This window comes from Ornithodoros turicata, chromosome 2, assembly GCF_037126465.1.
Source record: "Ornithodoros turicata isolate Travis chromosome 2, ASM3712646v1, whole genome shotgun sequence".
Lineage (NCBI taxonomy): Eukaryota > Metazoa > Arthropoda > Arachnida > Ixodida > Argasidae > Ornithodoros > Ornithodoros turicata.
Window position 1 is genome coordinate 112,310,726 of NC_088202.1, and position 20,164 is coordinate 112,330,889.

At 45.6% G+C, this 20,164-nt stretch overlaps 1 protein-coding gene across 1 annotated transcript; it reads right to left on the reverse strand.

The window, feature by feature from the left end:
* Nucleotides 1-325: 325 nt before the first annotated feature.
* On the reverse strand, nucleotides 326-1,602 carry LOC135384958 (uncharacterized protein K02A2.6-like). The gene is made up of 3 exons (XM_064614137.1): nucleotides 949-1,602; nucleotides 535-828; nucleotides 326-397 (listed from the first exon to the last, which is right to left on the reverse strand). Exons 1-3 carry the CDS (start codon nucleotides 1,600-1,602, stop codon nucleotides 326-328), a joined length of 1,020 nt encoding a protein of 339 aa, XP_064470207.1.
* Nucleotides 1,603-20,164: the final 18,562 nt, after the last annotated feature.

Consider the following 20,164-nt stretch of genomic DNA (forward strand, 5'->3'; position numbering starts at 1 on the left):
CCGCCAGTGGTGTGCCTCCGAAATGCGCCGCTCTGCCGAAGACGCTGTACGCGCCAATGTGTATATCCACTCCAGTGACCCGGCAATGCAATTCACCCCACCGCAGCAGCTCGTCCGCGCAGAAGAAGCGCTGCTCCATCGGCTCCGACTCAACGTCGCATATACACCGCAATACTTGTGCAGGGTCGGAAAGCGTCGCCCAGCTAGCTGCGCTACCTGTGGCGCAGTAACAGACGTCGAGCACGTCCTATTAGCCTGCTCGGAGTACTCTGCAGCACGCGCTGTCCTCGCCGATCGCCTCCAACGCCTGGGACACGGTTCGCTCTCACTGGACGTGCTTCTCGGCCCCGTCGCACGGCAACAGCAGGGAGCCGTTACAAGGGCTCTCCTGCAATACCTACAGGACGCACAGCTGAGGGTTACGCTGTAACCTGAGAACTGCGGCCCTGGGCGCTCGCCTCCACTGCGACGAAGCTGGCCGTTTTTTTTTTTGGCTCCACTAGGGCGTAGCAAGCCGACATAGGTCTGGCTGACCTCTCCCTGCGTGGACGCTACCTCCTTCTTAAGCTTGTTCTTAATTGTTTGAACAACCGATGCTGGGTTATATGGAGGAATTATGACTTTTCTTGCTCCATTCCGCTTCAGAAATTCTGTGTACTTTGCTGATACAAATGCTGGTCCATTATCCGACGCTACGAGATCGGGCAGTCCTTGTCTCGCAAAGATAGAACGTAGACAAGAAATAGTAGCTTCCGCGGATAGTGATGGAACAAGTTCGGCTTCTACCCACAAGGAAAATGCGTCCACAAGGATGAAGATGTCATGACCCTTAAAAGGGCATGCAAAATCCACATGCAAGCGCGACCATGCTCTTTCTGCAAAATAGGCGTCATAGGAACACGTCTGGACTCACGTTGTTGTTGTTGTGCATGTCATGCATCTCTGTACCCTCGCAGCAATATCTTCGTCCAGTGTATCCCACCAGACGTGACTGCGGGCCACAGCCTTCATTTTTGTGACTCCAGGGTGGCTCTCATGAAGCAAGTCGAGAACCTTTGCACGTAGCTCTTGAGGAATGACAACACGATTTCCGAGAAGTATACAGTCATCCTGCACGCTCAGTTGATCAAAACGCCTTTGGTAAGGCCTGTAGTGAGTGACGTTAGGTAATTTCCCGCCTTTCAACAGTATGTGGCGAACGTTGGATGTAATGACCTCTCTTGACGTGGCTTCAGCGACTACGTTTGCGGATAAAACAGTTCGGTAGACTCCTTCCAACAGGAACACCTCTGCCGGTCGTTCCACGGGAAGAGCTTCAGTAGGTAGTGGCAATCTGCTCAGTCCATCGGCATGTGCGATGCGGCTTCCCTGTCGACAGACCAACTCATAGCGGTAAGATGATAACGTCAGGGCCCAGCGAAGAAGCCTGGATGAACAGCTGTTAGGTACAGGTTTATCGTGCGCTAAAAGACCCAACAGTGGCTTGTGGTCGGTCACTATTTGGAATGAATGACCCCAGAGGTATTGATGAAACCTCAGAACGCCGAAAATTACGGCCAGAGCCTCTTTATCGAGTTGGCTGTAATTACATTCTGCTAGCATTAAGCTCCTTGACGCATATGCAATAGGAAGCTCTTTACCTGACAGTTCACGGTGCGCAGTACATCACCCACGCCGTAAGGCGATGCATAACATACCAACACGAAAGGTTTGTTGGGGTCAAAGTGAGCTAGGACCCTAGCAGACGTTAGGAGGTCCTTACTTTTTTGGAAAGCGAGCTGCTGCTCGGTGCCCCAAGTCCATGGCGCATTTGCTTCCAGTAACTTGTTTAGAGGATACAGTACTGTCGACAAATCAGGCAAGAACTTCATGTAATAGTTCACTAGCCCCAGGTAGCTCTGCAACGTTTTCACATTCGTTGGCGCTGGCGCCTTCGTTACAGCTTCTACCTTCTTTGGATCAGGATGTAACCCGGCTTCCGTGATTATGTGACCTAAATAGTGCACCCTAGGCGCCATAAAAATGCAATTTTCAAGTTTCAATCGTAGTCCAGCTTCTTCAAGCCTTCGCAGTACAATATCCAAGTCCTTCTTGTGATCGTCGTCATCCTTTCTTGCAGTGACAAGGATATCGTCGAAGTAAACCACGACGCCACGCAGATCTTGCAGCAGGTTTTCTATTATTCGTTGAAATAACACTGGTGCCGTAAAAACACCGAACGGTAACCTCGCGTACCTATACAACCCTTTCTAAGTGTTGATGGTCACCAGGTTCTTGGACTCTTCGTCCAGCAGTATTTGTCGGTAAGCATCCTTGAAGTCAAGCTTACTGAATTTCTTTCCTCCTGACAGCTTAGCGAACAGTTCTTCAACCCTTGGAATCGGATACTTCTCAGGTACGGCAACGGGAATTATGGTAATCTTGAAGTCACCGCAAATTCTTACACGTCCATCGCGTTTGCCGACAGGAACAATGGGCGCGGCCCATTCAGACGTCTTTACTGGTTCGATAATGCCTTCACGCTGCATACGTTGTAGCTCCTCGGCGACTCGGTCTTGAAGAGCAAACGGCACTGCACGCGCTTTAAAGAATCTTGGGCGTGCGCCGTCCTGAATTTGTAGTTTCGCTGTGACATCCTTCAGGGTTCCCAAAGAATCTGAAAAAAACGTCTTGATGCTTGGCAATAACGTCCTCAACAGTTGAGACCACGCAGACTTGTGTGTCCTCTGCTGTCAGAGCCATGCCAAAAGCTTTCATCCAAGTGCGGCCGAAAAGATTTGGACAAGAACTCGGCGCCACGTAGAGTGGTAAGCATTCCTGCTTGTCACGGAACTTCACTTGAACGTTCACGCATCCTCTCACACGAGTTAATTCACCAGAATAGCGTCGCAACAGTACGTTGGAAGTATCAAGCTTTGCATGGGGAAGAACCTTGCGCAGAACATTTTCGCCAATGATAGATACTCCAGCACCTGTATCGAGGTCCATTTCCAACGGGACACCATCAAGGACGACGTGCGCGCGTAACGGATCGCTTCGATCCGACGCATTCCAGAGATCGAACACTTGAGACCATGGAGGAAGGAAACACAAGGAGCGGCCCCTCCGACAGTTTTCTATCGGGACGAGCGTAGCCGGCCTCGCATTGCATTCTGGGATGCTCCTGTCTACCACGTGACCGCTCACGTGACCCTCCAGACAGCATGGCTCCAGCAAAGCAGACGACGCGAGCTGTAGTTGTGTCGCAGTTCAGATGGCAATATTACGTTGAACGCGTGCTTGCGCTTCATTTCTGTGTGTTCGAATGTTTACTGTTCTACTAGAAGACCAGTCACAGTGTGCAGAACGCAAAAGGAGCACGCGGGACCGGAAACATTACGTGTGGCAACGGTTACTTCCAACGTATGTACTTTTCTTGACTGTAAGTGGTAAAGAATGCCGTTCCATTAATCAGATTTGTACAACAACAGAAATTATGAAATGAATCTGCGGCAGAGGTTGAGGTCCCAAATGAACAATTCAAGATGACTCGAAGACACACGGGCGACTAAAGCAAGTTACCGTGTACTTACGAACAAAACGCGTTCCCGTGACAGAGCTGATTTCAGCTCAACGAGAGCCGCAGCCGGGACAGGAACACATTATCATACGTCGTTTCTACGACGGTGCTCACATTTTCACAATAAATTACTTTCAAAAACCAGAATCATACTGAGAGCAGCGCGAGAAATAAAGCCTTGCAAAACCGAAACTTTAGAGGGGATCACGTGGTGGACAGGAAGCAATGGCGATTTTGACGCGAGCGACCGCTAGAGGGTGGCTACGCTCTTCTGGAGGGAAGAGCCGCTCCTTGTGTTTCCTTCCTCCATGCTTGAGACACAGAAGTAGCTTCTTCTTCGTCTTCAGATGGATCTTCAACGGCATGTACTGGTTTCATTTTGTCAGTCTTTTATATTTGTCTTCCACCTGTTCTTTCTTCTTGTTTGCTTTTCCTTGGCAAACTTTCGCCAGGTAACCTTTCTTCCCGCAGCTATGGCAAACTGTGTTACGATGTCGGCACTGCGTCGCCAAATGCTTCTCACCGCAGCGGTAACACGTTATTCCTGTCGACTTATTCTTCACAAAATTCGTAGCTGTGCCCTCGGATTGTGTGGACAGCGTTCTGGAATCGTCTCGTGCAGCTTCAATTGCAACAACAGTCTTCTTTGCAATGGTTAGGGTAAGATCTGGCTACTCGAGTAAACGTGTCTGCATTTGGGCGTCATTAATGCCACACACAATTCTATCACGTAGCATACTGTCCCGAAATGTGCCGAATTCGCAATCATCCAACAGTCTATTCAAAGCAGCAATGAAATCACTTGCGGCTTCGCCTTCCTGACGAACCTTTGTGTTGAACTTGTAGCGAGCGACCACATGTGACGGCTTTGGAGAGTAATGACTATCCAACGCCTCCAGGATGGCGGGAAGTGCCGTTGCACACGGTGCAGCAGGCGCAAGCAGGCTCCGAAGTAACGTATTTGTCTGCTTTCCACAGCATATCAAAAAGACAGCGCGTTGCTTGTCCTGAGCAACGTTGTTAGCTTCGAAGTACTGCTGAATCCTTTCCCGGTAGTAAGTCCACGCAGAAGCGTCGCCGTCGAACTGCTCAATATTGCCGTAAACTGGCATGACGGTGAGTGCTCTGTAGATGCAGGTCTACTCGATGCACTATCTCTCGATCTACTCGAAGATGCAAAGTGGTTAATCCTCGTAGCCAATATCATAGTCGCGGGATGGCGTAAGTATAGAAACACACAGACATCATGGCGAGTTGTATGCCTTCGAGCAGACTTGGGAAGAGTTACTTTCAAAAGTAACTAAGTTACAGTTACCCTGTCAAAATTGTAACTAGTTACAGTTACAGCTCAGAAATTTTCCAAGCAAAGAATGAGATCAACAGGGTTTATTGCATACATTGAAGTTATACTATTTATATATATTACATTTCGGTAACTTGTCGTCGGTGTGATCACCAGACATTTTGTGGCACGCTATCACCGCTGATCTTCTCTCCAACGAGCTTTCGTCTATCCAGTGTGCGGTGGCACCGATGAAGCTTCTGTTAGAATTGAAAGCACGCTGTTTTAACACTAGCCTGCTTCCTTCACGTTCAGCATATTGGAATACCTGTTCAAAGCAGTCCAGCAGTCGGCTGTGCAGCAGACGGCAGAAACCTTCCCTCTCAACAAGTGATGGCTTCATGTCGTCGTAAACACTGTTGAGCAGGGCAACAAGAGCTTTTAGGCCGATTACTGTTCTTGAAGGCTGCAGTACCTCAATCATGCGTCTAAACTGCTCGTTCTCCACAACGGAAAAGCACTGCATGCTCCCCACAACAAAATTTAAAATAGCCCGGTCTATTTGTCTCTGAGATACTGTAGGCGACATGGCGACCAGTTCCACCAATTTCTTCTGTTTAGCCTGAGTGCTTGGTTGCCTTTCGCCATCCGGAGCTTTACGCTTCTCCTGTGCAACACGGTGCAGACATGATGCTTCCTCTGAAAAACCGTTTGGTAATCTACTAATGTTCACAATACAAGGTAACTTACTTCCAGGTGCTTCTTCAAGTTGGCTGTAGGTGTCTTGCTGCATGAATAAGTTGTCTTGCACGTCTCGCAATGAACTTTGACGTTGACGTCCGTAGAGGACAGCAAATCAAATGTACTCTCATACATTGGCCAAGGAACCTTCGGGGCATCTTCCATGTCGCCCGTCGGTACACCGGCCACTTCGAAATGTCATCAAGTGACCCTTTGTAACAAATATGTTACAGGCCCTTAACGCGCCTATTAATTCTATCGTACCCCGTGCCAGAGTACCGCGCACAACCTAACGCACTTCCCTCGCACCCCTTCGGTAGCATCCTATCGAGGTCATACACCCAAGGAGGAGCGCATGACACGTGCCTACTTTTGTGTGCTTCGGCGGGTACCTGCATCAACAGAGATTCGTTGTGTGTGTGTTGTGCGTCGTCGCTTCTATTTCCTTTCCTTTTTCGTTGCTTTGGAACATTCTGGTTTGCCCCACATTCACAATTTGTTTTTGTCGAGTAACCGACCATAGCATAACCGCCGCTGAGGCCAATGGCGTTGCGAAAGAAATGTGAAGTTGGTAAAATTATCGTGAAAACATAGTTTCGAAATAAAGTAACTAGTTACTGTAACTAGTTGCTGAGAAAAGTAACTAGTTGCAGTTACAAGTTACGTTTTCGTGACAAATAACTAGTTACAGTTACAAGTTACATTTTTTGTACGTAGTTACTTGTAACTAGGTTACTTCCCAAGACTGCTTTCGAGTCAGGGCATAGCAACTGCAACGTCGTGCTCTCTGTGCGTGAACTTTATTTCGTAAAGGAAGAGTGAAACGCGATCAATGCAAAGGTACACCGCGCAGTCGAGAACTTAAACATTAGGTAGTATATCAAGGGAATAGCGGCGCAGTAATATTGGATAAGCTACCAAAGCCTTGCGGCGGTGCTGACGTAATTGACACTGGATATCACAATATCATTCCCCTTTTGCAGTCTAAATGCCCGGATCCTACATTCACCTCTCAACTTCCCTCCGCAAACACAGTAATGGTTTTCAGATCTTCTGCTGTATTGGGATTCGAAACCATTACTTCACTCTAATTCAGTGAAGAATAGCGTGGTCAAGTCTTGCCACAACTCCGCCTTCAAAAAATATTGTGTACATACTCTGAACAGTTCAGTTCAGCGAAAAATTGCCAGGCGAGAACAAACAAGCTACAAAATACGACTCATTGTAAAGCAATTGCGTATGGCAGTGGTTCCCAAAGTGCGGGTCGCTACAGGTTCAGCGGGGGATCGCGAGGGGAATGGTGAACTTGAAAAGAGTACAGCAACAGTTTCCGCTGAAGGAACTTCCCGAATCGTAAACAGGATTGGCAGAGAAGTACACGCTCTTGAGTACTAAACCCATGAGGACCCTCCTTCCCTTTGCCGCGACATGCTTATGCATACTTAGCTTACCGCAGTGGCGTCGATGAAAACAAAATACAGGTCGCAGCTGAACAACGGCCGAAACTGAGAGTTGTATGTCCCAATTCCGCCCTCGTTTTGGCAAACTGCGCTGGAACAAACAAGCTCACTTTAGCCATTAGGAACAGTCATTCCTGCAGGCATGCGTTCATTTCTTTTTTCTGGCGATGGTTTCTCGGACCACCTCATTCACTCTAACTTAAAACGCGAAAAAAGTTCCGCGTCAATTTTCTGTATTATGGTTCACGCACTTAAGTCAAAAAGCATGTGACGTCGCTAAGACACTTTATTATATTTGATTTTATGTATTTTGATGGGTCGCAGCACCGTCGTATTCAAATAATCCTCCAAAAGCCCACTGCGCAAACTTGCGGAGGTATATAATTGTGCTACCTGTTTTCACAACATTTCACGTTCCCTATTCGCTGCGAGAAAGACCTATAGGGGGCAACAGCGTCACATTTCTAGTGTGGATAACACGCCGGCCGATGTAATGAGTTGATACTTTCCATAATTCTTGTGTATATTCACCGGAAGATCGCTTATGCCGCAATGGTACGATACTGTTCGGTTCCCCAATGCTCCACTTATTGCACTGACGCGGAATAAACTTGTGAAAGCAGACGGCGCCAGGAAGTTATCCACACTACGGTAGTTCATAGTTCTCCGCAGCGCGCCGACACCGTTCGATCTCGGAGCGAATAGGAAGCTAGTTTCCTCGCAGGGAGGACATATTCTCTAGCACAGAAATATTCAGATCTAACGTTATCGATACGACTGTCCTCTGAAAAAAAAAAGAAAAAAGCAAAAAAAAAACGATTTAAAGCATTCGGAAAGAGTAGTTTCATGCGGGAAGGGAGTAGCTCTAAGCATCCTTCGTAAGTGCGGTTCATGTTACATTCGCCAAACTAAACGATGTACCCATGATCGCTCACGCGAACATTGTTCGAACGTCGATATAAAAATAGTGAGTTTTCTTAACTGTACGGACCCCAGCGTTCTTGCTCCAGCTCTGTCCCCATTTGGACTCAATGCCATGTTCTGTACAGTTTAAAGGATGTCAATCGTTTCGGAGGTCAGCGAAATTATCCATAACCAGTTTTGTATCAGCCAGACATTCGTCGGTCGATCTGGCGCCTTCTTTGGTGAATCTCGTTTCCCATAACTAAAGTGATTCTTCTGGAATAAACGTTTAATTTTGCTGGTTTGACTTCGTCCGTTGGTGTCTCTTGTCTTCGTGTATTCTCCTCATACCCAAGGAAATGTTTGTTGATTATCGTCGAGTTAACCAACAAGTTGATTATCATGACAGTTACACCTTTGAGATTTCTTTTATTAGTCCACAATTCTGAAATTTCCAGTGTGCTCTCCAATACATTTATCGGAAATTATGTTTTAAATAACAGCGAATGTAACTGTATGAGCTGGAAATAATTCACCAATGTCAGTAAGAAGAAATGCAGCACCATATCTACAGGGTGGGAGAAGATTTTCGAACACATTTCGATTTTTCTTTTTTTTAAATCGCATGTAGGACGGATCACGATGCATATTAGCAAAGCGCCGCAGTTCTACCAATATGAAACAAACAAAAAAAGGAAAGAAAAGGAAAACTCCCAGCACCCACGAGCTACAGAGTCAAGAGCACCGTGGTCGAGAGAATCGGAGCTCACACACCGAAACGTGACTAGGCTTAGTCAGTCAGTGGCTCGCTGCGACTCATGCTCCTTCAGTATGTGTCGGAAAATCATGTTTCATCCCGTACAAGAAGCAACCCTTGCTCAAGAAACTGTCCTAATGGACTCAATTTGAACAACAGAATATCGTCTCAGTCTTGCCGTTCCGCCTACCCAGAAGGCTTGCTCAAAATTCCTCACTGACAACGTACATAGTACAGTCTCTCTCGACAAAAAAAAAAAAAAAAAAGAAATCAAAATCATCCAGTGGAGTTACTTCAGTGGCCGAATGAAGAAATATTGGTGAAGAAGTACCGTCATTGTTCACAATTTATTAATTGGCATTTCATATCTAGACGATCGTGGGTAATTACTACTACATATTGAAAGCGCACCGCCGTCTAGCTGGGGGAGCGCGCTGAAAACAGCTTACCGCCCAAGCCAGACAGAAGGAAAGCACACGACACGTGTGCTTTCTTTCTGTCTGGCTTGGGCGGTAAACAGTTTTCAAAGTGCTCCCGTCTCTAGACGGTGGTGCGCTTTCAATATTTCGTTGCAATTGGAACAAACTGCAAAAGATAATCGCAACTGTGTTGTTCAGATTCTTACGCAAAGGCAATCTTTCACGTTATGGCTTGCAATGCTGGAAGGATGGTTTTACGCGGTACACTCAGGAAGAAAAAGAAAAGATCAGGAAGGGGGGATATATCTATTAAGAAAAAAAGAAAGGAAAGGTTAGCCAGGCAAAGAGCCGGCTTGCTATTCCACAAAAAAAGGAAACGGAAAAGCAGAGAAAAAAAAACGGAAAAGAAGAAAAAGAACGAATCGCCACGGAGGGCTGCCGTGAGCTGGGTGCAAAAACGGATATGTGCTCTTTCTGGAATATAAAATTCACCGTAATTGTCTGTGGTGGTGGCGCTGGTTACTATTGCGGCTTGCCGTTGTTGGCCTCACTCATGTGCGGAGCGTCACGATTGTAGCCAGGATGAGATGAGATGAGATGAGATGATGGAAGGATACCTGTTAATAATTAGACCGGTCACTCGTAGGATTGGTGAGAAGTCCCGTGAGCAAGTAAACGCTGAGCCAGCTGCGAGTGTTCGAGTGTTCTTCAGTGAAAGCGCCTCTGGAATACGATTCAGCGTAGAATTCCTACAGGGTCCAAGGTATCTATCGCGCACCTGAGCACATGCCCGACAATAACTCAGGATGTGTTTAATAGGTTCGATTTGCTCACAGTGTCTGCAGTTTGGGTTCTCCAGAGAACCGATGTCGTAGAACGGTAACTAAGCGAAAACGCATCCTGTTCGCAACCTATAGAAAGCAGGCTTTTTGTAATTAGGTTTCTAAACGGCAGTGACTTCCAAATTTACACTGGACCGCTCACGTGCTTTTGTTAGTTTTCATCGGTATAGTCCACATTATGGACATTTAGGGGCATGAATGCGAAGGCAGAATAAAATGACAGGGCACATATCAAAACGCTATATGACTTGTCGAAAACAACAACAATTTGTTATAACGTTTTTAACGTGGACACGACATGAAATTAGGAAGATTTTAGTTATTTATTTTACTTCTTGATAAATTATATTTATTTTAAATATATATTGTACAATACAAATTAAAATATATTGTATTTTACTACTATTTATATTTATTTATAGTTCAGTTATACTTTAAAACGTTTTAAAATACAAAACCAAGGGCATAAGACAAGTGCTGTCGAGTTATGTATGCACATACGTAGGGTAAGAGTTTATGCGTCTGCAAATAAGTCTCAGAACGGTCTCGGCAAAACGGTGAAGCGCAAGCGACAGTAATTTCCCGTCCTTCCGGCGTGTACGATTTCATACACAAAGGGCGGCACGTTTGATCAGATCATTTTCAAATACGACAGCGGCCAACAACATCAGCTTATTTACGTCGTTATGAACTGAATGACCACTATCGAGGGCTTGTACATGGTGAACGACAGCAATGACTTCCGGTTCCATCATGGACGACGCGGCAGCAATGGGCCACATATGGACGACATCAGAAACGAGTACCGGCGTCTGGAGCAACACCAGCCCGACACCATCACCTCGCGAGCTCACCTGTTGTGCATGTCTCCGGGCACAGTAGACATCGATTGTGCGACACAAACCGACGACATCGTGCAAAGAACATCGATTGTGCGACACGGGTGACGACGCGTACGACTCAGGGCAATATTCGTCTAGATCTCATTGTTGCACACAACGTCAGTGCCGAATGCCTTATTTACTTCTCGTACAGCTTGCATCCGAGTTAACTTGAATGCCATTCCGGCCCGCGGACTCTGGTGGTGCGTAGGAGAAATAACGGGGGAGGGTGTTTCTGTAATCTATTTCCAGTTAGAGGGGGTGACACTCGTTATGAAGGCGTTGTTTTCTGCTGCGCGCTGCCAGGGTGACTTTCTTCGCGCTTCACAGGCTGGAGCCGTGTTCAAGTTAACTTTGACGAGAGCCGTACCATCGTCCGGTGTTGGACGGAATGATGAGACGACTCCCCGCCCTGCCGCGCACGATACCGTCGTCACCCAACCAAGACGATTAAGTGCAACTGTGACGTTCACCCACTGGCTTTGTTTCACGAACAACACTGCAATATAAAACAATTGCGTTTATTTCATTTACTGTGATAAATATGTACTAAACTCAAACAAAAGTAATGTTGTGATATCGAAATTATACACAGTTCATTGAAAACTATGTTTATTTGAACTCTCTCCACTACCACCGCGTATTCACGTTAAAAACTTTAGGCCTTGTCCCGAAACAGCCCACCCCCATTTTTTATGACGTTTCGCACTCATAATGGCATTATGTCAGGCACTTAGCAACCGTTCGCAACCACATTGGTGTGACGCCTCGTTAAATTGATTGATCGATCGATTAGTTGATTGATTGATTTGAGGAAAAAATAAAATGGAGATTTCGGCTTCACTGGTGTGAGCTACATTGGTGAAAAACTCTTGGAACGATGACGATGATGATGGTGGTGGTGATGATTCCGACAAAGGCGATTACAAACACAGAGTTGTTATAAAACCCACAAACACCCAAAGTTTCAAAAGTTTGTGTCTGCACCAGTGTCTCGGAAAAATGTAAGGTTTATGTCCTGATACGTTGCCCCTGTTGCATTTTAGTAAGCACGATCTCTTGACGCTCTTGCTCCTATTCGGTTGCATTTAGGGAAAGCTGTCGCCCAGAAGAATAATATCGCTATCCTGGATACTTTGCATATTCCATTTGCAGAGCTCGATCTAAATCTTGCTCCAAGAACAGGGTGCCAAAATTGTGCTATTGGCAGAACCAGGTCAGGTACGGATCGTTCCGTTGGGGGAACCGAGGCAAAACCTTCCCAACAAGGAGCATAGTACCTTTTGATCGGGCAATTCACATGGGGCGAAACTAGCGGAACGGGACGGGAGACACACGCATGCGCACGACAAATGAGGGCTCTAATGTCGGATACTTTTTTAGTATTTCTTATTGTCGGTAGATCCAAAATTATTGTTGCACTAACAAAACCAGTACCGCAATGTATAGTAGGCCGTCATTCGAAGGAATCTAGTGTGGCTATGTAGCAATGTCAGTGATGGGCAGTACTTGAAGTACCAAGTACTCAAGTAGTACTTTAAGTACACTTCTGTGTACTTGTACTTTACTTTAAGTACATTTTAAATCGTGTACTTTGTACTGTACTTAAAGTACTTTTTTAGTACTCTCCCATCAAGTACTCAAGTACCCAAATTTTGACTCTGACAGAAAATTATAAAAGAGTATAAAAAATGCACCCTACTAAAAGCGCTAAAATGACAAAACGAAGACGAGAACACACAGATAGGGCTATATATATATAAGTTTTCGTCGTCTTGCATCATTTTAGCGCTTCTAGTGAAATGCAGTACCAAGATTCCCAGTATGACATTTTACCAAACGGATTTTTGTGCTTTTAAAGAGCATATTTGTTGAAGCAAATCTATTGTTGCGAGGCTTGAAATGTTGAAAAAGTATCAAATCTTCTATGATTGAGTAAAATGAATGGAATGCAAAGACACGCACACATTATGACACTGCAACCGGCAGCACAATGACTTGGTCAATTGTCATTTCAGCTCTCCCAATGCAAGGTTCTATGCTTTTTTTATATTGATTCCTTCATTGGCAATTAATAATCAATTAACAATCAATTTATATCACAATGTGTTATTTCATTACACGATGAACACTCTGAAAGACACACATGCTTTCATTTTTGCATTTTCGTTTTTTTAATTGGTCACATGGATTGCATTGCTGCATATCACAGTCGTATAAAAATGAAGGCTTACATCGTGTTTCATCCTCTTTAATTTTCATCATATTCTTTTCTAAACATGTTGTATTTCAAAAAGCAGCAAGGAATGCCCAGAAATGTATAATCTCTGCTGGCTTGTACTTTTTCCCCCTGAAATCATCTAGCCTCCTATACACGAAGATTAGTACCGGAACACCACACTAGGCGGGTGATCTTGGATCAGCCAGCGTATAATACTATTTTGCATAATCACAGCACAGCTGACTGATTACCTCTCTACATGTAACTGCAAATTATAACATCTGATTAGCACTTAACCTATAGGACTTTGTGGTTTCAGAGCATTTGTCAAGAATCCTCACTAAAGTTTTGCCAAAAGAGCAAGACACAGATACTAAACAGTGATATGCAAAGTGATATAAATTAAATTGCCGATGTACTTGATGAGTACTTGAAGTACTTTGCCTAGTACTTTGTACTTTACTTGAAGTACATTTGGAATTGGGTACTTTGTACTGTACTTGAAGTACGAATGACACCAGGTACTTGGTACCTTACTTTAAGTATAATTTTGAGGTACTTTGCCCATCACTGAGCAATGTACACAATGTAGTCCAATAAGAAGAGACTCGAAGAGCACTGTGGCGAGAAGCGTTCTTCTTTTTTAGCCTTTTTTTTTTTTCACCGAAGCCTGGAAGCATTTCATGGGAGAGGCAAATCTGTTTGACAGCGCCGGAAGCATGCGACTGACCCGCACCTATCGTGGGGCAATATTTGCTCTCTCAATGGAAACCGCCATTACTGTCCTGAATCGTATACAAAATCCAGATGAAGTGACATGTAATCTTGTAAACATAGAAAAGGGGCAAGCAATGGAAAATGGATTATAGTTTTGGATGTATTGAACGATGGTTTCCGGAATAGTTAAATTCAGTAGTGAATTGATTACTGAAAGCGTTTATCATCGGTCAGGTGGCAGTCACCAAGTTTCTGTGATAACTAAGTCGACGTTTCTATGATTCGGGCGTCCTCCCCAGCGAACATTACCAGCTCTCTTAATTTTTAGTGTTGTGTTTATTATTATACCTACGTCGTTCCCCGTCGAGCCTGGGGGCTTAATCGCTTCCACGCGTCACGAGCTAACAAGGGGCGGGACACTCGTCGAGAAGGGTACGTGACAAAGCACGTGCACGGCGCTCTTCGCGCGATACGCGAAGGTCGCGGTATACGTCACGCGCACTGTGTCACGTGCCCACCTTTTTGAATTTCCCACCACTCGTTAGCTCGTAACGACCGTAACGACGATGAAGCGATTCAGCCCCCTGGGCACGTTATCTTGTTCACAGTTGTTTCACAACTCTGAAACAACATTGTGTATAATGTACATTGTGTGTACAGTCGTACAGTTATGTGCAAGGAGCTTAAAAGAGCAGTTTTAGGATTGCTCGAAAGCCTGCTTAATCAATTAGTCAAGCCCACTGTCAGTGGCGACCATGGAAAAAAAAAAAAAATCCCGCAGAACGTTGTCTTATGATTGCGCAATACAATTTCCGAAAACGCCCTGAAAATCATCCTCGGGGACGCGTTGCGTCCTTGGAGGCGCATTCCGATCTACTGCCGTGACGCAGCGTATAGGGAGCAGCCTTGATGAAGTCACCAGATCGTCACATAAACGTTGATCGGCACTCTCATCACGTCCCCACCACGGCAACCTCATGACCTCGTGACATCAACTTCACTCACCCTCTAATGGGGTATCTGAAGGAGTCGAGGGGCTTTCAGAGCGCGCCTGCATCAAAGACCTCTCTCGCCGTCTTCATATCCGCTAAGATAATTGTTTGCGCAAGTACGCGTACTGTTTTTCGTGCAACCCGCCGCAACAAGAAGGTGAAGATTTATGGAAGTGTCTTTCACTGCTCTTTTAAAGCTGGTCCCACTGGGTGATGTTTCTGACACGTACTTCTACTTCCATACTGCATGTAATATTAATGTTGAAGAAGCAGAAATGTGATTTAGGCAAGAGAGAACTAATGTTATGAGGCTGGCGGTTCTGATTTAGGCAGTTGCGCATGCGGTGGAAGATGTTATGCCAGCCGTACGGTCTAGAAAAATTTGAACAACAGTCTAGGATGCTGCTGTTGCTTCTTTCGTCCCAACAGTCTACGCGGTGATAATTTTTTTGTAAGTGTTATTTTATGAGCGCAGCGAGACATGCTGTATTCACGGAGCAAGTAGTAGTGGTAAATAACTGCGAAAAAGGAAAAGAAAATAGGAGGGGGGGGGGAGGACTTGGAGCAGGGTAGCTACACACGGAGCAAAGGTAGTCAGATAGCGAGACAGCGCACGATTTCTTCGAAATCTCTTTTTTTCGGCGTTGAGTTTCGCTCCTCATATGGTGCATAATCCAATTAAGACTAGAGCTGAAGAGACGGCTTGATGACTTTGCGTGGGTTTAGCTTAAGAACACACACAAACACAGGCAGGAGAGCACAGAAATGCAATTATGTGCCTTGAAACTCCCAGGTGGAATTTTGGTTCGGTCTCACCAAGCATAATTGTTCAAAAAAACCTCAACTTTGGATCTACCCATGCTGGTAATGCCGTGCATGTAAATTAACCTCGAATCATATTACTGTCCCGTTCCTTCCGTGTCCGTGTGCTACCAACTGACGGATGTGAAGCGACGCAATAGTTATGTAAAATAGAAAACTATAGTAATTTAGTAAATAGTAATTTGGGAGAATGACTCGAACTCTCGCAAGCCAGTTAGAGGCAGCCGCTCGCTGTGGCGGCCGGACCCCGCATGAAGCTAGCAGCGCAGGCGATGCTATTGCCACAGGTCCTCACCCTAGCGAGGAGCTGAAGGCACTGAGTGGCACGTGACGACGGGAGGGGGGAGGGGTGACGAGACGTGGTGATGTTTGCGGTACTGGGTGAGAGCGGAAGGGCTGTGTCCGAGGATGGACGGGGATGATGCTGAGGCAGAAGCGGGCTGTCTCGTGCGCCGGAGTGCTGGACATAGTAGGAAATAGGAGGTTTGCCGGTGTCCAGGAAGGCAAGTTTCAAACGCTCGGGGGTACAGTATGTCAGAGGGGTGACTGATATTGACAGTGAAGTAGCGGGGTGCTCGACGAATGACGAGGAAGAGTTCGGAATAGGGCAGCTGGAGAGGCTTTCGCAGAGCATTGCAGCGGATGAATATATGCTGGTTTCGAGGTCGGTGTTCAGGTAGACCTCGAACTTGATCAAGGGGAGCGACGTAACCTCGCCGATCTCGCCGTAATCTTGCCGTAATATGGATGGAGGGCGACGGGCGCAACGAAAACTTGATCTTGGACGATAACTACATGGACTTGGGGAGCGGCTGCAGATGGCAAGGGCCGTGAGATTGTGAGCGAGATTACTGTCTTTCTGAGCTATGCCATCCAGCGTGCCGTGGCATGGCAACGAATCGTACTCAGCGGGATAGTCGATGGAAGATTCTTTAGGCATCTGGACAGGTCCACACGTCTGGTCCACACGTCTGGTCCACACGTCTGGACACGCCCACGGATGCAGGCGTGACGACTTCCGTTGACAGCAGTAAGCGTGTTCTGCAGTTCTTTCGTTCGATCGAATCACCAAATCGCGGGAGATTGAATGGGGTCCCAGTGGAACAGGTAGTAACTGTTGAACGTTCCTCTTCCGTTACGCTGCAGTAAGATCAGTGTCACTATTAACTCTGTCGGCGTCCAGTCCCTTCTGCATCCCGTATTTTGTACAGGAACACAGTATAACTTCAAGCGGGAACTCCGATGCGGTGACGGCGGAAATATTCGGTATTTCTTTACATACTGCACAAAAAAAGAAAACAACGTCAAATAAAATACCTAGATTATTTTGGGAGACATTGGCATAATTGTTCCTTCTATGCGTCGTACGAGATAGATTAGTATAGCCGAAATGAATGTGTTACGAAATCACATTGATTGAGATGCATGAACTGGTTGAAATCGGGAATAAAATGCTCATACAGGAAGCCCGTGTTAATAATCATTAGGTTTATGATTGTTGCATTATTAGTAGCAGATCTGCAATAAGTGTTGCGTGTACTACATATATCCTGGATGAATATTTGCCGTTTTGCTTATATCGGTTTTCGTGCCTCTTGGTATGCTTCATGCTTTGTATTTTGTTTTTCTTTCTCCTCATATTTCTATCGAATGATGACATTTGGTATATTTCGATGATCGTATGAACAGACATGGTTTTCTAATTTTCTCTCTCTCGTGATTTTATTGACAAATTTACGGAATAATAAGTAAGTTGTCAGCCCCCTAAAGAATTAAAAACGAAAGCAGCATTCCTGCTACCGTTGGCACACTATCGTATGCAATATTCTAATGTGCTGAAAATGTGCTGACAGCACATTTTCACCCTTCTTCTGTCTCTAGAATGTTTTCGTTGTGAGAAGACAGAGTAAATATAAAGTAGCAGTCACAGCAGGGGCAAGTAGAAGGTGAATAAAGTAAATATGGTGAAACAACGAAAGCTGAAAAAAAAAACTGTCTTATGCTTGCAGCGTCAGCAGAAGATGAAGGAAAGTAGAAGAAAAAAAAAACTTGACAACAAACCAGAGAAAACATATGATTTATGCCTCTGAGGAGGCCAGCTGGAAAACTATGGAAGCTTTGGCAGCAAACACAAACCTTGCTTCGACCGACTGAACTATGTCGCTTGTATGCAGAAAATCTTGTTCCATTTGGTTGAGTTGAAGTTTCGTGATTTCCAACCTTTTATTTTAAAGCAGCATCTTTTCGTTGATATCTGAAATAAACCGCTGTACTTTTCCTTCATAGGCCGGAAATGAGATAGCGGATCATTGCCTTCGGCTATTTCCAGTTCTTGGGTATCGTCCTAATGGTAGTAGAGTATCACAGACAACTCTTCCTATGAACGCAAGGTCACCTCTTCACCGGTTTGTGAGGCAGCTTTTCCTAATGCATGTGGTTAAACATCGCATTTACTTTGAGCAGCTAGGCAGTGCCACGGATTTACGGCGCGTAATGACTGCGGCTATGAGGGCACTATATGTAGGCCGCTTCAGACAGAAATTCGCAATCTTTCATTTCACTTCAGAGGAAAACCGTCTTTGTGCAGGGTCTTATAGTGCGAATTGTTGGCACTCCGTAGTGCACATCCGTCGTGAAGGGCGCACTGTCCAAATCATCACAGTGCTTGAGCTTCGGTTGGTGCTCTCGTTAACTTTGTCTGTTCTTTTATGTTGCAAAAAAAAAAAAAGCGTCCAGAAAAGGTGAGCAATGAGGTCTAGTAAATCACAGAATAGCGCTGAGACATGTCCATGAGAGATCCTCCGGATATCCAAGATAGCACACCGGGCACAGTCACTCATTAATGAGAAGAGACCAAGTGTCATCTCAGCGTTACACAAACATCCATAACACAAAGTCGATATGAAATTGCTATGACGTCTTGCGCCTGTGGAATGGCCTCCTCGATCTCCCAACCCCATGAGACTTTTATTTCAGGATCCAAATCCATAAACTTGTGTACCAGACTGAACCGGAACCGTGGAACCGGACGATCTACAACGCACAATTGAGAACACTTGTAATTCATCCACAAGAGCCGAAATCCGTAGTGCGATGACAGACGTCGTATGAAGATGCGACCTGTGCATTGGTGTAATGGGTGACAATTTCGAGCATCTCATGTGGAATGTGTACATAATAATTTTAGTTTAGTATTAAGCTAAGTGTGGTAAACTTCTTTTCAAACCAAGCTGGGATACATAGCACAACTCGTATTATCACCATGTATTCGTTGTTGTTGCTCATTCACGTTACTATAGCCCACAACCTGGAGACGCGTCTAGCGTCACTTTGCTCGCTCTACGCCTCTCCAGTTTTTTTGCCATACCTTTACGATCCCATTTCATACTGCTTCAGAAGTATTGCAGCTGAACGGCATAGAATCCGACAGATCGACAGTTTCCCCCACAACTGTCATGTGTGTATTCTTCTCACCTCTTAACCCGCCACGCACATAGAAAAAAGGGAGGGGAGCGCAACACAAATAAGGAAACCATATAGGGTGACATAGGGATGCTACTATCAGCGGCAGCCGCTAGCGTGACGCTGAGAGGGAAACTAAGGGGCGGAGAGAAGGTCCCTTGTTGATTGCGAAATGAGGGCGGCCAGCAATTTGCGCGCCTCATGTGGGTCGGGGTATTTCCTACATGGGCTGTCTATTTCGGGCATGAAAACGTTACCTTGACTTTGCGAAGTTTCGAGTTGAATTCAGAAATTTCAACTTCCCGCGAGAGAAAGGTAATTATAAAGTAGCCGTAAGTCGTGGCAAAAGTTCCCCGAAGATTAGTACCGCTGACCCCATCTTTTTTGCCGGCAAATAGATTTTTTATAGGAATTTATAACATGTCAGGTGGAACACCCTCTATGTAGAGCATTACCTGCCTTAGAAAACATTTTGTCTGTGCCTTGTGGATATTCGCCCAAATGTCAAGCCATCTCACGCAACCAATCCATAACGTCCCACGTTAAACCTATCCCCTGCCTGACTGCGCTTGGTAATCACGATCGTCGTTAATCAAGTTGTAGGCTTCCTACCTCTGTCCATCAAAATGCCTGAGGGCCTCGTTGAGACTAATTGGAAGGCAGGGCAAAATTCCTGCGGCAATTCCGATCGGGATAGTGTGACGTATATCACAAACTGAGTTAATGCTGCATCGATTCATTTTACGCTTTTATTTGTGGATAGAGCCGTGAGCACGTTTGCGGGAATGCCACAAGTATCCATACTTAGGGAAATCTACGATACATTCATGAAGAAGGACTTATGATCGAAGGTGGAAGGTCAGACATTAGTGCTCTCGTTAAGCCCTTGTCATCTTCACCGCGGTCGATCCATTGCGTAATAATTGAATCAATCGAAATACAATGAGAGGATGCAGGAAAGCTTCGACGGAACGTTCGGTGATGCGTACTAAGGAGAGCATGTCCTAAATAACACCAATAAGAACGTTCGTATGGTCACGAGGTTTGGTCAGGCAGGGATCTCCAACGTTCCGACGACACTGGGGAAGAGCTGCTGGCCACTCGAC